A 21,855-nucleotide genomic window follows, 5' to 3' on the forward strand; every position below is an offset into this window, starting at 1 on the left:
GAGCGTGCGGGCGCTCGGGGGCGCAAAGGGGAGGTGCTTTCTCATCACAAACAAGATTTCGCCTTGCTTTAAAAACAAAAAACAAACAGGCTGCAGTTGCAGTGGGGCTGCTAGGTCTTGCGTAAATGTTATTCTTGGGGCAATCTTTGCTGTGTTTAAACAAATCCCAGATTATTTGCTTAGCGGCGCTGACCCGCGTCTGTGCTCCTGCGCCTGACAGAGGTGGGGAAACCCCCGAGAGGCAGGACTGCCCCATGCGCTTCGTGACTTCGCCCCTGGGGCTCTGGGTCTCCCGACTTGGTGGAAGCCTTTCTCCTTGTTGGCTGTGACCGTGGTGGTTGTAGCTTTCCCCACGAGACCAAGACGAAGGGCAGCTGCCTGGCCTGCACGAGACAGAGCCGCTGGGACGCTGGGCAGGTGGTCCGGGGTGGCCTGGCCAGCACTGCTCCGGGCCTCAGCCTTTGGTGATGCCTGTGTGGATCGCAGAATCTCAGGGCTGCCAGGGCCTTCAAATGACTTGGCCTGACACCCCTCCAAAGACCAGCAGGTCAGAGATGGGAGTGGGCCTGCGGTCTGCCCGTAAGGCCCCCCAAGAGCGGGAGGTCCCCTCCCGAGATGGCGCTGTTCTTCCTCCTGTGACCAGCTCTGTTTGGGGAGCATCCTCGTTTTGGTCCCATTTCTCCTCTGTAGGGCCACGCAGGCAAAGCCCCGAACTAGGGTGGGCAGAGCCGGCAGATGTTTAGCGATCGGGGCACAGCCGTGTCTGTCTTATTTGGGCAGTATCTTATCAGGGGTTGAATTCCGCCACCCCAAAAGATAAGCTCTAGTCCTAACCTTTGGTATGTGTGACCGTAACCTTGTTTGGAAATAGGGTCTTTGTAGATGTCGTTAAGCTGCGGTGAGATCAGACCGGATGAAGGGAGACCCTGTCCCACCCCAGGGCCCTGGGAGCAAGCCGTGTGCAGACCGGAGCTGCTGGCGACTCCGGGCGCTTGGGGCGAGGCAGGCAGCAGACTCCCTCCGAGCTCCCAGAAGCCCCGGATTGCAGACTCGTGGCTTGCTGTCGTTGGGTAGAGCCGCCCGAAGCCTTCCTCAATGGCTCCCTTCCTGGCCCTGCCGGCTTCCGGTTACAATGAGCCTTGTTTGCTGTGCAAATTTGGAAAATGATAAAGAAAAAACTGTCTGCAAAAACACCTGTTACCTCCTATGCAAAGAAGTGCTGTTTCGCTTTTGGTGCGTTTTCTTCCAGACTTCTTTGCTATGCAGATGAGGACACACTGTGCAAGGCAGTGGGGGAGCCAGGGAGGGAGGAGGAGGGACAGGAGGAGGGTACACTTGTGTGACCACGCGGTCTCTTTGCGTTTCTGAGCACTGACACCCCAAGGCCACGCTGGCCGGGGTGATGTCTGCACGCCCCTCGTGGAGTCCCCAGAGCAGACACAGTGACACAGTGAGGGCAAGGACTAGTCTCGACTCCCCACAGCCTGGACCGCGGCGGCTCCCCGGGTGCCTCTCCTGTGGCCGACACCACTTGCAGGTCCACTCCTGCTGCTGGTGCGTCGCCAGCCTCAGGGATCAGTCTGCCCGTTTCTGAGGCAGCCGCCGGCTTTGGAACCCTCACCCCGTCCCGTCTGCTGGCTCCCGTGCTTCTGAGCGGGACTTAGGCCTGTGCTCCCCAGGAGTGGGCCGTCCTCCCCCACAAGCCTGTGTGGCCCTGACTGCACAAACACCAGCCTCCAGAGGGACACACAGAGGTGTCTCTGCAGCTGCTCTGCCCCGCTCTCCCGGCCGGGCCAGCTGGGGGCGCAGTTCTGTCTGGGCTGTGCTTTCTGCACCCCAAATGCCTTCATTCTTTTTTATATTTTTAAAGATTTATTTATTTACTTGAAAGAGTTACAGAGAGGCAAAGGCAGAGAGAGAGAGAGAGAGAGAGGGAGGGAAGGAGGGAGGGAGAGAGGTCCTCTATCCGTTGATATGACTGGAGCTGTACCAGTCCAAAGCCAGGAGCCAGGAGCTTCCTCCGGGTCTCCCATGCAGGTGCAGGGGCCCAAGGACTTGGGCCATCTTCTACTGCTTTCCTAGGCCATAGCGGAGAGCCAGATCAGAAGTGGAGCAGCCAGGACTCAAACTGGTGCCCATATGGGATGCCGGCACTGCATGCAGTGGCTTTTCTTGCTAGGTCACAGCACCGGGCCCCTTTCATTCTGAGGAGGGTCAGCCCCAGCTCCAACTTCAGGGCTGGAGTGAGAGTGACCCACCCAGAGCCGCGGGGAGCCGGGGAGCCGTCTGGCTGGCCTTCGCTCCATGTGCCGGCCCCGAACCTGCCCCAGGGGGGTGGGAGCTCCAGGCTGTGGGTCAGGGTCCTGCAGAGAGGGAGAAAGAAGGAGTGAGCCATGAGTGGGGAGTTCCAGGCAGAGGGAGCCCCAGGTAGAGGGAGCCCCGGGCAGGGGGAGCCCCAGGTAGAGGGAGCCCCAGGCAGAGGGAGCCCCAGGCGGGGTCCTGAGGGTTGAATGAGTTTGCCGAGTAAGCAGGAGGGGCCGCGGGCAGGACGTGTGCTGCCGCAGGGGAGCTGGGCCAGGCGCCCTGCCTGTGGCCTGTCTCTGCAGTGCAGCCCGCCTCCGAGGTCACAGTCTGGGGCAGGGAGGACCTCGGTGCTGGCGGGGTCAGGGGGAGCCTGCCTCAGAGCCCAGCCTCACACATGGCCAACAGCACCGGCTTTCGTGTGGCCACCCTCCTGTCTTCTTTCTTTTTAATAAATTAATTAATAGGGCAAAGAGGAAGGTGGAGAAAACAGAGAGAGGTCCCTCCTCTGCTTCCCTCCCTGCCTGCCCATCATGGCCCCATGTCGGGGCTGGAGCTGGAGCTAGGGACTCAACCCAGGTGTCCCGTGTGGGTGGCAGGGCCCAGCTGCTTGAGCTGTCACTGCTGCCTCCCAGGGTCTGCATTAGCAGGGAGCTGGTGTTGGGAGCAGAGCTGGGTCTCGAACCCAGGCCCTCCGATATGAGACCTGGGTGTCCCACCCAGCGGCGTAACTCCGTGCCTCACTCTTCAAAGGGCATACACACTGTGCTGGGAACTAAAAGTGGGTTCTCGCCTCCCCCGTCCTTAGCAGAAGCCAGTTCCAGCCCTCACCGAGCCCTGCAGCCTGCCGGGCCCTGGGCCGGCTCCTGAGCTTATGCACAGCGGTGGATGGCAAAGGCCCCCTAGGCCCACCCGGTGGTGCTGGCGCTTCGTCAGAGCAGTGGGCACTGCCTGTGCTGGACTGAGGTGATGTGCTGGGGAGGGCCAGGCGGGATGCCGGGGCAGCAGCACGCGTCAGGAGGCATGCCCAGCCCTGGCCTTGTACCCCTGCTGCTGGGTAGCAGGTTACCCCAACTTGGCGGCTTCAGACAACACCTGTTATCTCACGGGTTCTGGGCTTGGGAACCTGCCACAGCCCCAGGGGATCCTTGCCTCAGGGTCTCCCTAGCTGCCGTCATGGTGTGGACCCCAGCTGGGGTCTCATGCAAACCCTTGACTGGAGGAGGACCTGCTTCTAGGCTGGTCCCAGCGGTTGTGGAGCTCAGCCCCTCGAGGACTGTCAGGACGAAGGCCTGGCGTCTTTGTGGACTGTTGGCTGGAGCCTGCCCTTGGTCCCGTGTCACTGGGACTTTCCAAATGGCTGCTGGCTCCACCCAAGCCAGCAAGGGAGAGAACCCGCTAGCTCACTCGAAGTCGCGATCTTCTGAACCTAATCACAAGGGTGACATCGTGTCACCATTGCCACATCCTGTGAGTCACAAGGCCCGGGTGGGCTCAGTGGAGGAGATTACGCGACGGGAATGCTGGGCCGTGGGATGGTGGAGGCCACTCTGGGAGCCAGGCACCTGCCACACCTGCTTGCTCCATTCCCTGCCTGGACGCTGCAGCCCCAGCGGTGCCCACTTGAGCGGCAGAGGGAGCACCTGCCCCAGCGCCTGCTCCCTGTGTGGGTTCCTGACAGCGGCAGCTGTTTCCTCGCTTCTTAAACATTTATAAAATATGTAACAATAAGAATTTCTTCCTTTTTAAAACCCATGACTCATGGCCCATCCGCAGTGGCTGGCTGCTTCCCACCCCAGGCAGAAAGGATGATAAATATTGCATGTTTAGGTTACTCTTTGAAGAAGCAAACCCACGGAGTCCAAGTTCCCATTATTCTGACTGGGCCCTGGGCCCCGGGCCCGCGACCTTGGCCTGTGACCTTGCTCTCCGCCAGTGGGACTCCCTGGGTCCAGCTCCCTGCCAGCTGGCTTGGTCCCACTCATTCTCTTCCCTCTGCACATTGGCTTGCAGGGGAAAAGGAAGCCATTTTTCTTCCCCACTGTGGATTCACGTTTAGCCTTTGTTTCTATAATGGGCAAAGGTGGCGGGTTTGAAAATGTTGGATTTGGGGCTGGCGCTGTGGTGTAGTGGGCTAAGCCTCCTCCTGCAGTGCCAGCATCCCATATGGGTGCCAGTTCAAGTCCCAGCTGCTCCTCTTCCCGTCCAGCTCTCTGCTATGGCCTGGGAAAGCAGCCGAGGATGGCCCAAGTGCTCGGGGCCCTGTCACCCATGTGGGAGACCTGTCTGGAGCGCCAGGCTCCTGGCATTGGCCTAGTCTGGCACTGGTATTAGGGCCATTTGGGGAGTAAACCAGCACAAGGAAGACCTCTCTCTGTGAGTCTTCCTCTCAAATAAATAAATAAACCTTAAAAAAAAAAAAAAGAAAAAAAATGTTGGATTTACTGGCGAAGTCAAATCACCTGTAAGTTTCCAGAGGAGGGGACAGGTAGTAAGTCCATTTTTTCCCCTGGGGGAGAACAGAAGAGAAATGAAAGAAGCTGATGGGATGGGCCAAGTGGCCCCAAAGCCCATGAGCCCAGGGTGCAGGTCTCTCTGTCCACCACGGCGCCAGCTGGCCGCTGCTGTGGTCCTGTTCTGGCCGGGACGGAGCCACCGCCGACCAGCGCACTGCTGCTCCTCGGCCCCCACTCTGGGCCGTGCAGGCGACTGCTTCAGAGGGGCTCAGGTTCGCCGCCTCCGTGCGACGCTGACGGAGCTGCCTCTTCGCGCAGGGCAGTTCCGGCCCCTGAGAAACGTGAAAATGGAAGGTTCTGGACTTCCGACCTGGTCCCCGCGCTCTGTCATTCAGGGGACAGTTGGCCTGGGGTCGCGTGTCCTCTGCTGAGGACTTTTCAGCGTCTGTATTTTGCTGTATTCTGCCGGGGCCTCAGCGCGGTGCCCAGGAACGACCACGGGGGATCGGCTGGTTTTCCCGCTCTGTGATGGCGAGTGAGGAGGAGAGCAGGCAGCCCAGCTTGGAGCTGGGACCTGATTTGGACCCAGAGCCCTTAGCCGTGGAGCCTGGGTGGCTGCTCTTTCCATCTGTTTGTATGAACTGATTTTTCTCTTTTTTTTTTGGCACCCCCTGTACTGGCTCAGTCATTGATCTGCTTATGGCGACAAGCTGGGAGTGGAGTGGGGCATTTAGATGCACTCCTTGGCTACAGAGTAACGACGGGGTAGCATTCGGACAGGAGCAGCTTCCACGCTTGGTATGAGTGGGGCTCCAGGGTCTCGGTGAGAGGCACAGCCTGGGGGTCCAGTCTGCATGGCGACCGCTGTCCTGCCCTCCCTGGCTCTGAGACCCGGGCAGTCTACCCTGTCTGCTTCACTCCCCCGTCAGTGAAACCGGCGGAGAGTCTCCAGGGTCGTGGGAGTTAAGTGGCTTAATGTACATAGTGACACGTTTGAGCAGTGCTGGGTAGCTGGAGGCTGTTATGTAACTGTTAGCTGTATTATTACGATGGTTAGCTAGCCACAATCACCAAACTGAGCATTCGTCCACATACTCACCAAGTACTTACCAGGTACTCACCAAGTACTTTCCAGGTACTCACCAAGTACTCACCAGGTACCCACCAAGTACTTTCCAGGTACCCACCAAGTACTCACCAGGTACCCACCAAGTGCTCAACAAGTACTTACCAGGTATTCACCAGGTGCTCATCAGGTACTTTCCAGGTACCCACCAGGTGCTCACCAAGTACTCACCAGGTACCCACCAAGTACTCACCAGGTGCTCATCAGGTACTTACCAGGTACTCACCAAGTGCCCACCAGGTACTCACCAAGTACTCACCAGGTACCCACCAAGTACTCACCAGGCACTCACCAGGTGCTCATCAGGTACTTACCAGGTACTCACCAACTGCCCACCAGGTACTCACCAAGTACTTTCCAGGTACCCACCACATGGCGGCTGAACCCGCTGTGCCACAGCACTGGCCCTATGGTGACCTTCTGGTTTCACGAAATTGCGTGGACAGTCAGGACCCAGTGGGTGCTAGGCCTGGGCTCCCCTTGTTCACTTACACCCACATCATGCTGACCTCACAGCAAGAACCAGCGAGGGCGGAAGCCGTGCCTGACTCAGTGGCCACAGACCCTGGGCGTGGCGAGAGTTCCCTCTCCCCCTGAGCCCGCGCTGAGCTGTGTGTCTCCGGCCCGGGAGCCCCGGGGGTACCCTGCATGTGTTTTCCATCTGGCGGGGGAGGGGGGCCTGGTGTTCCTGGTTGCCCGGAACAGATTCGCACGAGCTCGGCGAGGAGGAACTCCCCGGCGAGGAGGAAGCAGCATGGGGAGAAAGACCACGGAGTGTCGCGGGTGGGTGGCAGTGGCCACAAACCCTGCCGCCCGCGCCTGCGTCTCCCTGCCCCACTTCGGAGGGCTGCGAATGGCAAGCAGGCGTCTCCAGGGGGACTGTAACTCAGTGTCTATTGAAGCCGCGCTGCAGTTTCCTGGTGAAGCCAAGGTTTTGCTTCTCAGAAGTCCCCTGTTCGAGTGTCGCGGACACACCCTGCAAGTGGCCTGAGGTCACTTTAACGGGGCTGACCCACAGAGGGGCTGTCAGAGCCGGAGGGGGAGCCGGCAGCCCCGGGGCCAGGAGGGCAGCTCAGCCACCGGGGAGGGAGCGCCTCGCTCTGGGTGGGAGAAAAGCAGCAAACTCCCGCGTGTGCTCCGTGGGTGATTTTTTGGGAAATGCTTGCCAGGTCCCTGGCATTCCCCTGGGGGTGTTTGGAAAGGGCGGCGACCTGCTGGGGGGACCCCGGGACAGGAGCCCCCTTGTGTCTGTCTCTGCAGAGATGTTAGGGGGACCGGTGTTCAGCCTGGGCCAGGATCTGGGCCGTCCACACTGGGGCAGCCGGGGAGGGTCAGGAACCTGCCGTGACGGGAGTTCCGGGGCTGACCCGTGAGATCGGCTGTGCGGAGGAATTCGGAGGCAGCAGCGGCCACACTCTGGCCAGTCCCTGTAGGCAGGGGCCGCTGTTCAGCTGTGAGGGTCCCACACCCTGCACCTGGCCTGGCTGTGTAACAGGAGTGACCACTGATCCACTTGGAGAGCTGTTTGCCGTGGGGATCACCAGGGAGTGGTGAGGCGTGCGGTGTAACCCGCGCCGGGCCCAGGGGCTCTGTCCTTTGTGAACGCTGAGGCCCCGTGGTGGACACTCAGGAAGACATAAAGGTGAACATGGAGCCCCCCACCCCACCCTGTGCGGAGGGAAGCCAGGGCCGTGGGTAAGAGAAGACCCCTGCACGAAGTGGGCCCAGCCAACAGGAAGTGTGGCCACCTCGGTGTGTTTTAGGCCCAGACATGGACATTCTTACCTGGCAGGAAATGGGCCCCATCACTGTCAGTCCACATTCAACCTAAGGTGGCCCTCGACCATCCTCCACATTAGCTGGCCAGGCCACCCCTGCCCCACTGTGCCCCATGTGGGTCAGAGGCCCCTTCCCAGCGCCGGGGAATGGGCTTTTGTGTCTCATTACCGCTGCCCCCATCTCCAGCAGAGTTCGGGCAGGGTTGATCAGGGATTGGCCGCTGGGGAGTGATGAGCCTGGGGTTGGCTTCCTGTCTGCGTGCACACCGGCGCCTGCACTGACTTGGCTGAGTTGAGTGTGAGACTGAGCTGGGCTTTCGGAAGCTTCTAGAATTTGGTGATGTCGGTGACTTCTAGGAGCTCAGAACTCACTAGTGGGGGTGATGAAAGGATTCTGGGATTGGGGAAGCTGCCCTGGGGATGCCTGCACCCCATAGTGGGGTCCCTGGGTTCAGACCCGCCTCTGCTCCCAACTCCGGCTTCCTGCTAATGCGGACCTGGCAGGGAAGCAGCGATGGCTCCAGTGATCGGGCCCCTGCCCCCAGGTGGGACACCAGGATTGCTTTCCTGGCTTGTTTCAGCCTGGACCACTGGGGAGTGAGCCAGTGGCAGGTGGGAGATTTTTCTCTCTCCTCTCTCTGCCCCTCAAATAAATCAAATAAATAAGTAAATTTTAAAAAGTATATGCTACAGAAGAAAGAGAACGCAATGATGGAGCCAGAGTTTACCCGTTAGCGACACTAGAACTGGAACTTTTTAAAAACATTTTATTTATTTGAAATGCAGAGTTACTGAGAGGAAGAGAGAGAGAGAGAGAGAGAGAGACAAAGAGAGAGAGAGATCTTCCAATCTTCCATCCCCAAATGTCCACAATAGCAGGGGCTGGGCCAGGCCACAGCCAGGAGCCAGGAGCTGGTTCTGAGTCTCGATCCATGTGGGTACAGGGGCCCAAGCACTTGGGACAGCCTCCACTGCTTTTCCCAGGTGCATCAGCAGGGAGCTGGATCGGAAGTGGATCTCAAACCGGAACTCAAACCAGCGCCATATGGGATGCCGGCACAGCAGGCAGCAGCTTAACGCACTGTGCCACAGTACTGGCCCATGGAGCTAGAACTTGCGTTCTCCATGTGCGGGGAGGGCCGGTCAGCATTTAAGAACTGTACCGTCTAAGGAGCTAGCACAGAACCAAGGCATATCAGCTTTGCCAAGTGGTCGCAGATTGGCGTGTCCTGGCTTGATGGTGGCACCGACTGTCGGTTTGCCGCTGCTGTAATTTTTCTGAGTGCTCCGTGTGATATCAGCCGACACATCGCTTTTCCTAAGGAGCAACGTTCCTCCCGTAGATCGCGAGCTCTGCTCCCCGTCGTTGCTGGAGGGTCTCCTGATCTTACCAGGTGGTTCTGAGTGGCACTGACTTCTGCTTCCAAATCACTGCACGAAACAACCAAAAACCACAACCAAAACCCAAAACCGTCAGCTCCAGTGGCCGGGACCTGGCCCGACTGCGCTTTCCTTCCCTAAACCCGTGGGTAGGGCCACGTCCTGTCAGGTCAGTGGGCTTTGGGGCCAGGTGGACCGGGGTTTGTTCGAGTCCCAGCCCTGGAGCTCCCTGGACTCCATGACCTGGTTGTGTCCAGTGCCGACTGTCTCCGCTGTAAGAGGAGGTGGCGCCTTGAGGCTCACTGCTGGCCGCGGTCACTTTCAGAGGCACCTGATTGAGGGACACCCCTCCCCTTGCCAGCACACGAGCCTCTGGCCGCTGGGCCCCTGCACTCCCCCGGGAAGAGGCCAAGCAGAGTGTCCGTGCGCTCGGGCCCGCCGGGCAGGCTGCAGCAGCCGCCTTCTAAAATAACCGCTCACAGAAGGCCTGCGATGTCTCTGGACTTATATTTGGAATTGCCATTGGAAACGGGCCTGGCCAAATGCAACACCCATCTGTTCTGGATGGTTGGAGAGTAAGAAAGGGAGGTGGCTAAGCAGGAGGGGGCTGGGCAGCCCCAAAATTCAGGGCACGAGGGTGGTGTCAGGTCCCTGAGCCCTCGCGTCACCTGGGAGCCCTCGGGGAGCTCCCGCTGCCTGGGGGCCTCCGCTGCCTGGGGCCCATGTGTCCCTGCCGCAGTTCCCCGACTGGGGAGACTCCCCCTGTAGAAGTCGGTCTGTGTTTCTGCGGCTGCTGCTTCCAGAGCCAGGACCAGCGTCTTTTCTGCCGACTCTGGTTCTTCCCCGGGCCAAGAGCCAGTGTGCTGCTGGGTGCTGACTCGCCTGTCACTGCTGCAGCCTCCCGCGTTCTCGGTGCTGTGCGTGCTGGGGGGGGGGGGTGTCAGGGTCCCTGCAGTTCTGTGACAGCTCATCGAGCGCCGTGTCCACCAGACCCGCTGCATCGTCCACGTGGGCCTCTTCCCCACTTCCTCATGAGAACCGTCAGCCTTAAAGTCTGGAACACGGACATTCTGCGTTGTCTCCTTACGTTTCGGCTTGTTAGGCGCGGGTGCCTGCTCCAACTTGCTGAGCATTTGCCCAGTGGCTTTCTGGGGTCCAAGGTCCTTAACTTGTCCTGTTTCCCAGAGTGGCGTTAGCGACGGCGATCCCCGGTGAAGACGGCCTCGTGGGGTCTTAGCCCGATCGTCAGCAGGGCCCAGCCAGCCCGTGCTGCCGCTGAGGGCTCCTGCTTTGCCTTCGCTCCTGTTAGCGGGCACATGGGACCACCTCCTCGGGGTGCCAACGGAAGGGGCTCCTCGCCAGGCACCATGGATCTGCCCACAGAGCAGGCCCTTGGCTTCAGGGATGCCCTGGGGCCCCGCTGCTGGAACCCAGGCTGGGGGCCCCTTCACACCTGCTTTGTTGGCAAACTGCCGGGCAGGGCCTGGACCCCCCCTTGACAAATGGCCACCTTGTCCTGTGTGCGTCCTGCACGTGACTGAACAGTGTCCCTGCCCCAAGATGTCCAAGCCCTAACTCCAGCAGGAGCTGCGCGAGGACAGATGTATGTCGTTGTGACAGTGAAGGAGCCAGTGGGAGGGAGAGTGCCCTGGAGACTCCGCCCCCAGGAAAGCGTTTGCCAGGAGTTTACAGCCAGGGTTGGGGGAGCGTCCAGGATGTGGGAGACGGGCGGCGGGAGGGCCCTTCCTGCTCGCAGTGTCCATTTCAGCCGGGCTGTGTGCAGCATTCTGACTGAGGCGGGGGTCTTGCTGCTGGCCCTGTCTGTGGGGCTCAGGCCTCCTCCGAGGGCAGTGTTGCAGGATAAGGGTTCCTGGGATATCCCCCGAAAACCAAGCTCCAGCGAGCAAAGGGGTTCTGGTCCTGCGCCCTCCTTTGCCTAAATCCCGCACCCTGGGTCATATTTGCTTCTTGTTTCCTCATGGGAAATCCGACCCCTGGTCACAGGCCCTTGCACACTGGGGGCCGCTGCTCCAGGGTCCTGGGGTGGCAGACGGGTGCTGACAACAGCTTCGTCTTCCCTGGAGTCTCAAGGAACTCTGGTCGGCTCTGGTCTGGCTTTCCAGGGCTGTTGTCACAGATGGCCACAAGCCTGGCGACTCGAAGCAGCAGTTTGTTCTGTGGGGGCCAGCGCCGGAACTCCGCAAGGCTGCCTCCCCCGGGGGCTCTGACGGAGGTGCCGTTCCGTCCTCGCCCCTTGCTCCTGGCCACTCTCCCTCGACTTGCGGGTGCGCTGCCACAGTCTCTGCCCCTGTCTTCTCCTGGTGTCTCCCGTGTCTGCATCCTCTCCTCTTCCACAAGGATTCCAGTCCATGGGTTAGGACCCCACCCCACCCCCAAATCCAGGACCATCGCATTTCAAGATCCTTGCCTTGATTGCATCTGCAAGACCCTGTCCCACACAAGGTCACCTTCACAGGTACCAGCAGTTAGGGCTTGGACATCTTAGGGCAGGGACATTGTTCAGTCACGTGCAGGACACACACAGGACAAGGTGGCCATTTGTCAAGGGGGGTCCAAGCAGTTTGCCAACAAAGCAGGTGTGAAGAGGCCCCCAGCCTGGGTTCTAGCAGCAGGGCTCCAGGGCATGCCTGAAGCCAAGGGCCCGCTCTGTGGGCAGATCCACGGTGCCTGGCGAGGTGCCCCTTCTCACCTGCAGGGGTGCGGCCTGTCCTGGTTCCAAAAGCTGAGCTTATCTCTCTGCACTCTCATCAGAGCGGAATCAGTGTTCTCATCTGCGTGGGGTGTCCTTGCTCCGGGAGACGCAACCGCATCTTCCCCAGAGATTACTTCCTGATTGCTAAAGAGTTGTGTGGAGTCAGCAGGTCCTCCGTGAGGTTGCCTTGTGTTTCAACTGAGGCAGAGAGGAGGCGACCGGCACAGTGGTGAGACTGCTCGGCATGCCTGCATCGCACGTGGGATGCCTGGGTGTGCGTCTGGCTCCACTTCCGAGTCCAGCTTCCTGCTGGCGTGCACCCTGGAAGGCAGCAGGTGACGGCCCCTTGCCCCTCACGTGGAAGAGCCAGATTGGGTTCCTGTCTCCCAGCTTCGGCCTGGCCCAGCTCGGGCTGTTGCAGGCATTTGGGGAGCGAGCGAGTAGCTGGGAGGTCCCCGCCTCTGTCCTCCCACCTGGCCTGTCACTCTATCTCTGCCTGTCAAGTGAAACAAATCAGTACAACTGAGGCAGGCTTCGGCGCTCGTGTTTAGTTGATGGTCCAATGCCGCAGAAACGTGGTCGCCACCACGAGGAACAGCATCAGCCTGGGAATCCTGCATTTGTGGGAGGCGACGCGTGTGACGGGATCCCAGCTCCGCAAACGGTGTTGGGATGGCTCTGCAGCATCCGTGGCGCTCGCGCTGGGCCTGGACTTCTTGCGAAGTTCGAGAAGCTTCTCTGACTGTCCCTGGACATCCTGAGCCATGCCACTGACCGGATGCAGGGGAGACCAGCAGAGCAGCAGGCAGGTGGCCTCGGGGCAGCCGCACTGCCCTTGGAGGTCCATTCTGGTGTTGCCATGTATCGGGCAGTGTTTGGGTTCTGCCAGCCGTGACCGACCTGCAGTGACAGTCTGGACGCGTGCCCAGCAGCCCGGCTAGTGTTGGGGGCACCAGTAGGGAGGTGGTTGTGGGGATGTGCCTGCAGCTGGGCCCGCGGCTGCCCCCAGGCTTGGGGCAAGTCCGGGAGAGCTTAGCTGAGCAGGTTGAGATGGTCAGGGCATCCAGTTCCAGGCCATTTCGGGCCAGAGCCCAACCTTCAAGTCGTCTAAGAGGTGTCCCCTGACGTTGGCCGTGGATGAAACCCCAAGGGGTATGTCACAGGACAGGGACAAGTGGTGCATCCGGAGGCAGGTCAGGTCTGCTGTCTGTGATATTTGGCCGTAACTGGAGGCCAGAAGCAGGGGAGGGCAGGAGCGCTGTGGGCAGGCCTCAGCAGCAGGGGGACTGTGCTCCTGCAGGGGTGTGTGGCTGAGCCCAGCACCAAAGCACCGGGTGCATTTGGCAGTACAGACGTAAAATCCCCCAGACGCACGGTGCATCCTGAGGTCCCCGGAGCTGCCTTCACGGAAGGAGGGAAGCCAGGCTGGAGACGCCGAGGGAGGGGAAGTACGGAGCTGAGCGGAGGGAGGAGTGCGAGTCCATGGAGCCCAGGGCCACGTTCCTATCAGCCCGGGGGGTGCCGGCTGCATAGCTGCATAGCTGGGGGCTGTGTGCGTGTGAAGGGCGTCAGGCAGAGCCAGGGTGGGATGGGGTGGGGGTGGGGGAGTCACAGGAAGCTCTGTGTGCACGAGGAGTGCAGGGGAAACAGCTCCGGCCCAGCTCTGGCTATTGTGGCCATCTGGGGAGTGAAGCAGCAGGTGGAAGACCTTCCTCTCTCTCTCTGCCTTTGCCTCTCTAACTCTGCCTTTCAAATAAATAAATCTTCAAAAAAAGAAAGAAACCAAAGGAAAGGAAGTCTTGCTTAGTCTTCCAGTGGAAGCAGCGCAGAAGGAAGAGCCCCAGCCAGCGTTAGAGGGCAGCAGGCGGGCCGCCCCTGGGATGCTGTGCTCGCCCATCGGCACCACTTGGTGTCCCGGCTGCTCCGCTTCCGCCCCCGCCCCCTGCTAATGCACCTGGGCAGGCAGAATAAGACGGCCCAGTGCTTGGGCCCTGCCAACCAGGTGGGAGACCTGGGTGGAGTTCCTGACCCCTGGTTTTGGCCTGCTCCAGATCTGGCTGTTGTGGGCATTTGGGGAGTGAACCAGGAAGTACAACATCTGTCTCTTTGTCTCTCCCTCTCCCTCTCTCTGTAACTCTGCCTCTCCAATAAATCTTTATTTATTTATTTAAAAAGATTTATTGGAAAGGCAGAGTCGCAGAGAGGGAGAGACAGAGAGAGAGGTTTTAATCTGCTGGTTCACTCCCCAAGTGGCTGTAACATTCAGTGCTGGGCCAAGCTGAAGCCAGGAGGCCCAGGCACTTGGGCATCTTCTACTGCTTTTCCCAGGTGCATTAGCAGGGAGCTGGGTTGGAAGTGGAGCAGCTGGGACATGAACTGGCGCCCATGTGAGCTGCCAGCCCTGCAGGTGGTGGCTCAACCCACTATGCCACAATGCCGGCCCCTCAAGTAAATTTTTTTTAAAGGTTTATTTGAAAGGCAGAGTTACACAGAGAGAGGTGAGACAGAGAGAGGAATGTATTCCATCTGCTGGTTCACTCCCCAGATGGCCGCAATGACTGGAGCTGCACTGATCCGAAGCCAGGAGCTTCTTCCGGGTCTCCCACATGGGTGCAGGGGCCCAAGCACTTGGGGCATCTTCTACTGCTTTCCCAGGCCACAGCAGAGAGCTGGATGGGAAGTGGAGCAGCTAAGATTTGGACTGGCGCCCATATAGGATGCTGGCACTGCAGGCAGCGGCTTTATCCACTACACCATAGTGCCGGCCCACAAAGAAATCTTTTAAAAAGAAAAGGATTCTGGCTAAGGCAACTGAATGGGATTTGTGATGAAGACAGGCCAGGTGGCCGGATGCCACCTGGAGGGGCTAGTGATGAGGAACTTGGCAGAAGGTGGAAGGTGAAAGGTCAAAGGTGATCAGGTGGGGATTTGGGCTGAGCCAATGTGGCAGCATTGAAACACAAAAATACAACACATTCAGCTTAGAGATCGGGTTGGCTGCTCTTTGATGTGTGAACCAGGGGCAGTAGCAGAGGGGTTTCCTGGGAGAGGAACAGAGAAGGGGGCTTTGTGGGCAGGGGAGGGCAGCCCCCCGGCCGGCCTTTCCTTCTTTCCTTCCTTCCTCCCTTCCTTCCTTTCTTTTTAAAGATTTATTTATTTGAAAGGCAGAGCTGTAGAGATAGAAGGAAAGACAGAGAGATCTTCCATCCTCTGGTTCACTCCCCAAATGTCTGCGATTACCCAGGCTGGCCCATGTGGAAGCCAGGAGCCAGGAGCTTCTTCCAGGTCTCTCATGTGGGTACAGGGGCCCAAGACCTGGGCCATCTTCTGTTGCTTTCCCAGGCACATTAGCAGTGGAGCAACTGGGACTTGAACTGGCACTCAGATGGGATGCCGGTGCTGCAGGCCGTGGCTTAACTGGAGTTACTTTCCTCTCCGGCTTCAGCAGAGGGGCTTCCTATCCAGCCTGACCGGGCCCCCTCTGATTGGTAGCAGGTGTCTGTTGTGTTTTAGGGAACTTGCCCATTTCTGAGCTCGCTTTGAAAACTTGGCACCCGGCGTGAGGGGCTCCATTCTGGTCCGGTGGGGCAAGTGCAGGAGCTCAGTCCAGAACAATGGCCTCCATGCATTTTATCTAATAGCAGGATTCTTGCTAAAATGGGGTGAGCAAAGATGGCAAGTCAGAAGTAGGTTTGCTCAGGGATGTGGGTCAGCTCCTGTAGAAGGCGTTGGTACCTGTGTGTGGCTGTGTCTGTGCGGGCAGAGCCGTGTCTGGGGGAACAGATCCTTGTCCGAGCGAACAGATTCCCTGACAGATCGCAGTCGGGGTGCGCGTCCGCCTGCAGGTGTTTGGGGGTGTTTTACATTGTGTGAGAGAAGGGGTTCCTGCCAATCCAGAAAGACATCAGGGATGTTCAGGAATTTCCCGTGGAGCCACACCCCTGCAACACACACCTGCCTTTATTCCCTCCACAGCGTAAAGTTTGCACTGCCTGTCTTGGCTGTTGCATGTTGTGTGTGTGTGTGTGTGTGTGATCTGGGTTGTTCCAAAGCTTCCTGTGATGTCTGGAGAGAATGAGAAACCCACCCTGATGGGCCAGTGTAGACACGGCTGAGTCCAGGAGAGCGTGGGGGGCACAGGAAGCCTGGGAGGGAGGAGGGTGGGAGGTGGCTCGTGTGTAAGGCAAGGGAGAGAAACGTTCGTTTTAACGGGCGGCCCTCGGCAAGTTAAGTGCAGGTGATTCTCGCTGTCACCGCATGGCACTGTCGCATCCACACGTGGTGAAGACCCATTTATTTGACCCACAGGTTGTACTCAGACTACCTGTACTTCGCGAGTTCCAATAAGTCTGCTGACGACTTCCACGAGAAAGTGACCGAAGCTCTGCAGCTGTTTGAGAACTGCATGCTGGACTACTCGCTGCGTGCGTGTGTCTACAACAACACCCTCAACAACGCCATGCCTGTGCGTACACCCGGCCCCCCCCTTTGTCATGCAGGAGCTGTCGTGGGTGGAAGCACCCAGGGGTGCTTCAGTGTGCAGGCGCCAGGCGCCAGCCTCGGAGCCGTGGCTGACACAGAAGCAAATATCCCCAGGCAGAGGGACGGGAAACTGATGGCCCTTTGAGCTGGCCCCCTGCTCTCGCCCAGTCACCAGGCTGTCTCCTCCCTCGCCCAGAGAAGGAGAACACGTGTGGGAAGGTCATCGTTTAGTAAGGCTCCCAAACACACCCGGCCCTTAGAATCTGCACACGCAGCTGGCCGAGTGCCCTACGAGCCTTCTCTGGATTGCCGGGTTGTTTGTTGATTTAAAAAATCGCCCACCAGAGAGACCATCAATGCTTCTTCACAGCGTCTCAGTTGAAAAGGACTCCTGTTTTCCGCGGTTCCCTCTGTCTTCTCTGTGTCCCTTTGGGCATATATCGCTACATTTCTAGCCTGTTTTTATGCCCCCAAACCCCCACCCCTGTTGGTGGATCTGGCATGTTTTAGCCACAGGAGGATTTTCTTCTGCTCTGCCCCCAGGCTGTGGTCAGTGCCGGCCTGGCAGGGTCTCTGAGCATTGTCCCTTCTGCCCCCAGCCTGGGGCAGGTGCATGGTAAGCCATGAGCAGACCTGCTGTGGAGGGTGATGGGGTTCAAGGTCAAGAGGCTTCACTCCTCTTCCTGGTCATCTATCTGGACAGCAGGGCACACACACGCAGCGGGCAGACTCCAGGCTGTCCTTCCAGACTTTGTAGTTTGGCAAGGAAGCGGTGGCACGGACACGGATGACCACAGAGCCCAGCTGTGCTGCTGACTGAGCCAGACAGCGGTTGTACCCCAGGCATTGTCTCAGCCTCTCTGAGGTGCAGCTGCCTCACCCTCACCAGGCTCCCGGGAGGATCGGACAGTGGTGGGTCCCACGACCTTCCCAGGTTCCCTCATGCCGTGGCCTGAGTTAGGGTGTGCCGGGCCCACGGGGCAGGCAGTGGCGCAGCCGTGGCTCCCTGTGGGCTGCACACAGGGCACCAGTATGTGGCAGCATCGGTGCAGGTGCTGGGGCTGCAGGCTCCCTCTAGGCCTCGTGAGTTTCCAGAATGAAACCAGAAAGGAAGCCGGAGGCCACGGTGGTTCTCTCTCGGTGAATCCTGGCAGTGGTGGAGGGGACTTGGTGGAAAAAAACTTCTCGCACTGAGAGGGGGGTGGGCCTGGACTCGGAGGGGGCCCCCGAGCCTCTCCCCAGCCAAAGCCCCATCTTTTGGGGGCGTTGTTTTCTGAGCCCCAGCAGTGTGGGTGTTGATGAGAAAGACGGTCTCCTGCTCATTGTCAGGTTCATGGCTGCAGAAATCGTACAATCGATTTTCTGGAGGAAAGCGAATGTGTGATAGGAGTTTGCTGGGACACAGGTGCCTTAAATGGCAAGTGAGCAGAAGCAGCCCAGGGCGGGGATGGGTGCGGTGGCCATGACCCAGAGCGTCGCGTGCCCCCGGCCCCTGGGGAAGGGCTCTCCTTTCCGCTGGCTTGAGGGTCTCAGCACCTGCTCCCGTGGAGATCATGAGGGTGAGCGAGTGACTTCCTGCCTCTGCTGTTCTGCTGGCCAGGGGCCGACTTTCGGGCTGGGGTGGTTGGAGCAGGTGTGCCCTGGGACAGCGGTGCTGGTTGGGTTGGTGGGGGTGGGGTTGAGGGGTGGTGGGCTCCCAGGAGCAGGGAGGTGGGGGGTGTTGCAGGAGAGCCAGTGGCTGGGTCAGCGTAGTGGCCCAGGGTCGGGACAAGGCCTGGAGGGTGGGCTGGAGTGGGGGAGCTGGGGGGGAAGGGGGAGACCAGTTGCGTGCGCAGGTTTTCTGCTTCGCAGGCTGAGCACACGCGGGGCCCACCGTGGTCCTGGCTCTTAACGCTGCTTATTGTTCCTGTTTATGCCTGCGGTTGAAGGTCACTCAGGCGGGACCCGCCCGAGGGTATGCCGTGAACCAGGGCCTCCTCCTCCTCCATAGCCGACACTCGGTCATCTTCCAGGCATTCCCTGGGCACCACTCTGTGCTCAGTGCCCTGACCACACCCTGTCTGCAGCCACCAAGCCAGGGCTCCTGTCCCACTGCCCAGCGACCACTGTTCAGGGAGCAGCTTGAGGCCCAGGAGGGGCTGCCCGCCTGCCACTCCATCCCAGGCCCGGCTTGCACCTGCACAGGGCTGCAGGCCCGAGTCCAGCTGAGAGCTGTCCTGGGTCATGGAGCTGGGCGAGGGCTGTGCGGGCCGAGCCACACAAAGAGACAGTTTCCCCAGGCCCCCTGCACCCCTGGTGGGGTGGCCACAGCCCTCAGAGGCGCCGAGGGTGACAGCAGCCTGGGGAGGGTCGCTTGTGTGGCTGTTGCTGACCGTCGTGTTTGACTTGGCTCCTGCAGGGCACATTCGGGAAGGCGTCGGGGATCCTGAGCTGTGAGTGCAGCATGCCGAGGCCTCCGGTGCCTCCCGGGCACTGGGTGCAGGACCGTGTTTCCCTCAGTGGGGGAATGGTGATGTGACTCACCCGGGGGCCACGGGGTGGGCTCCTCCGGGGCTGGATCCGGCAGGAGATGTCCCAGGAAAACGCAGGAAGGAGGAAGACCGGGACTGGAGGGACCCTGTTCCTGCCACCTTTCTCTGCCCACGTGCCTGTTGGCAGATGGGGGCTGCCAGGCAGAGCTCGTCAAGGGGTCGAAAGTGTTGCTCCTTGGCTGGCTGGGGAGCGAGGCCTGCAGCCGGGATGGCCTGAGCACCAGCAAGGCCTTCCCAGGCTTGGGGCTTCCTGATTACATCTGGGGAAACTGAGCCTCCGAGAGGCAGCCCTCGCCAGTTCCTGGAGGATTTGGGACCGAAATCCTGGCTGCGACCCACTTTCCTGCAGGCACGGGTTTGGTCCCGCGTCTCCCCAGGAATCCGGTCCCTAGGAGCTGTTGTGCCCCCACCAGGGAGCAGGCCTGGGGGTCGAAGAGACAGGTGCTGAGTGGGCTTGAGTGTGGAGGGGGTCCCTGTGCCCCCTGCCTCAGTGTCTGCACCACACTGTCCCTGCTGACAGCTTCCTCCATGCAAGGCCTCTCCTTTGCGAATGGGCACTATGAGAGGCAGGGGCCCAGCTAGGGGGAGCATGGGGAGGCCAGGGGGCTAGAACCCCGCCCCAGGCCCTGTTGACCACAGGGTCTCTGAGAAGGAACAGGTGTTAATTTGGCATCAGGGGGACTCCTAGCAGGAGGCGGCTTAAGCTGGGCTGGGTTTGGGAGGGCAGGGAGAGGCCAGACAGGATGGAGCCCCTGAGCCTGCGCAACATTTTTCCTAACCGCTTTGAAGAGTGACGGTGATAAAAACTCGCGTGGGCCAGGCCCCAACATCTCCCCCTGCCACCCGTGGTGCCACAGGGCCGAGCGTGCCGGGTGTAGGCTACCTGGAGGCGGGGTTTCCACAGCTGCTTCCTCTGCTCCCTGTCGGCACGCTAGCTGTGGCCATCAGAACGTCCTTGAGCCCCGATGTCAAGGTCATGAGTGTCATCGATACTGTCTCCACTCTGTGTGTGTCTGAAACTTCCTGATCATCAGATTTTTAAAAACCCCACCAGTGAGAGAAGGGGAGTGATCTAACCAGGCACTGACCCAAGCACTTTCGGTCCTCCCAGATCTGCTAATTCCACCCCCGTTTCGCGGATGGGGACACTGAGGCACACAGAGGTTAACTGCCACTTGGAGCTAGTGACAGGCAGGCCCAGGGTGCAGGCCCAGCACCAATGGCCTTGGGAACCCATTTTCCCTGGCTGCCTCCCAAGCCAGCAGGAGGCAGGTGCTTTTCAGATCAGCTTTCTCTGCTAGGCAGGATGAGGCGGGGGCTTAGCAGGTGCCTCTGGCCACAGGGAGAGCCCTGGAGGGACATGGCTGCGGGCAGTCCCTGGAGAGCTCATGCTGACGGGCAGGGTGGGGCAGACAGGATGCAGTGGGACCCCCTCGTCCTAGCGTTGCCTCTTCTTGTCTGGGATGGGAAGCAGATGTCCCCCCCAGCTGTGAACCCTTCCCAGCCATAGCCCATGGTGGAGGGGAGTGGGGGGCTTTTTAAGACACACGTGGACCCTGGCATACCCAGCCCTCCTCCCCCCAGCCTTCCTGTGCCTCCCTCCACCCCTGCCTGCTGTGTGGCTGTCTTCCCCTCCTAGGTCTTCCGCTCCTGCCTCCAAGCAGGGGCTCAGAGTGGCCGCTGGGCCAGCAGCAGCAGCAGCCCCTGGCACTTGTGAGACATGCAAACTCTCGGGCCCCTCTCCCGCCTTTCTGAATCAGAACTCTTGTGGGTGGGGCCCCGGCCTCCACTGAGCAGGCCTTGCAGGGGGTGCTGCGGGCTCAGCTTTGGGAACCACCAGGGCTCTGAGGCCTTTTCATGGCTCCCCCTCCCTCTGCGGGGCCACTGGGACCTCTAGGCTCTGCTTTAATCCCCCCCTTCTGTTCTCTCTCCCCCGCATCTGTGCAGCCCAGCAGGCCCTGCCTTCCCTGGGCGGTTGTGTTTCCCAGGCCCTGGTTTGCAGTGTGTTGGGCACCTGCCCCGAGACTGCTCTGCTATCTCAGTTCCCTACCCTGCCCTGGGACTAGGGAGGTAAGGAGGAGTCCGAGTGGGTGACTTGGGTTTGTCTTCAGGGTGCACAGTCGTCATCGCGATGGGGCAGGCACCAGAAACTGATCAAAGTCAGCAGTTAGCGCTTCCATTGCCTTTCCTGTACAGCTCCTGTTCTCCAGTTTTTCTTTTAAAGATTTATTTGTTTATTTGAAAGGCAGAATTACAGAGAGGCAGAGAGAGAAGTCGTCCATCTGCTGGTTTGCCCCCCAGGTGGCTGCAGTAGCCAGAACTGGGCTGATCCAAAGCCAGGATCCAGGAACTTTGTCCAGGTCTCCCACCCAGCTGCAGGGGCCCAGGTACAGGGGCCCAAGTGCTTGGGCCATCTTCTACTGCTTTCCCAGGCCATAGCAGAGAGCTGGATGGGAAGTGGAGCAGCTGAGATTTGAACTGGCGCCCATATGGGATGCCGGCACTGCAAGCAGTGGCTTTACCCACTGCGCCACAGCCCTGGCCCCCAGTTCTTCATACAGACTAAAATGCATTGTTAAGGATTATAGCTACTCTACTGTACTTATTACTATTTAAAATATTTATTAAACAGGTAGAGAGGCAGAGAGAGAGAGAAAAGAGAGAGTATCCATTTGTTGGCTTACCCCGAAATGAGCACAGCAGCTGAAGCTGAGAGCCAGGAACCCTGTACAGGTCTCCGTCATGGGTGGCCGGCACCCAAGTACTTGAGAACCCTGCTGTCTCCCAGGGTGCACATTAGCACCCTGGTGTGCTCCACACCCTGGGTGTGGAGTCTGAACTTGAACCCAGCACCTGACGTGGGCTGCAACCCCCCCCCCCCAGCAACATCTTGAGCAATCCATGAAGTGCCCGCCCCGGAACTTAGCACTGCTACTCCAGTTGTGTTCCAGCACCCATTGTCCAACCTCCCTCTGTCCCCACCCCCCAGCCGCTCGTAATCACTGTTCTAAGTCAGAGCAGCTTTTTTTTTTTTGACTTCCAAGTCCATGCAGTGCCTGGAGATGATGGTTTGCAGGGCGGCTGTCTT

The 21,855-nt window shown here is 59.5% G+C and overlaps 1 protein-coding gene and 1 long non-coding RNA gene across 14 annotated transcripts in view; both read left to right on the top strand.

The window, feature by feature from the left end:
* Positions 1-21,855, top strand: part of CHST15 (carbohydrate sulfotransferase 15) — a 73,262-nt gene that overhangs the window by 47,969 nt on the left and 3,438 nt on the right. For 10 of the 13 annotated variants that reach the window (XM_017338088.3, XM_051833524.2, XM_017338089.3 and 7 more), the window contains exons 6-7: positions 16,063-16,219; positions 20,715-20,837. In XM_017338088.3, the coding sequence (XP_017193577.2) occupies positions 16,063-16,219; positions 20,715-20,837 (280 nt within the window). The remainder of the gene's footprint in view (positions 1-16,062; positions 16,220-20,714; positions 20,838-21,855) is intronic. The other 3 variants (XM_008249390.4, XM_070058295.1, XM_070058296.1) reach the window with 1 other exon arrangement.
* LOC138845464 (uncharacterized) lies at positions 6-16,062 on the top strand. The gene is made up of 2 exons (XR_011382749.1): positions 6-10,376; positions 11,738-16,062. It is a non-coding gene; the product is annotated as an uncharacterized lncRNA (long non-coding RNA).

Source organism: Oryctolagus cuniculus, chromosome 15 (assembly GCF_964237555.1).
Source record: "Oryctolagus cuniculus chromosome 15, mOryCun1.1, whole genome shotgun sequence".
NCBI classification, from domain to species: Eukaryota; Metazoa; Chordata; class Mammalia; order Lagomorpha; family Leporidae; genus Oryctolagus; species Oryctolagus cuniculus.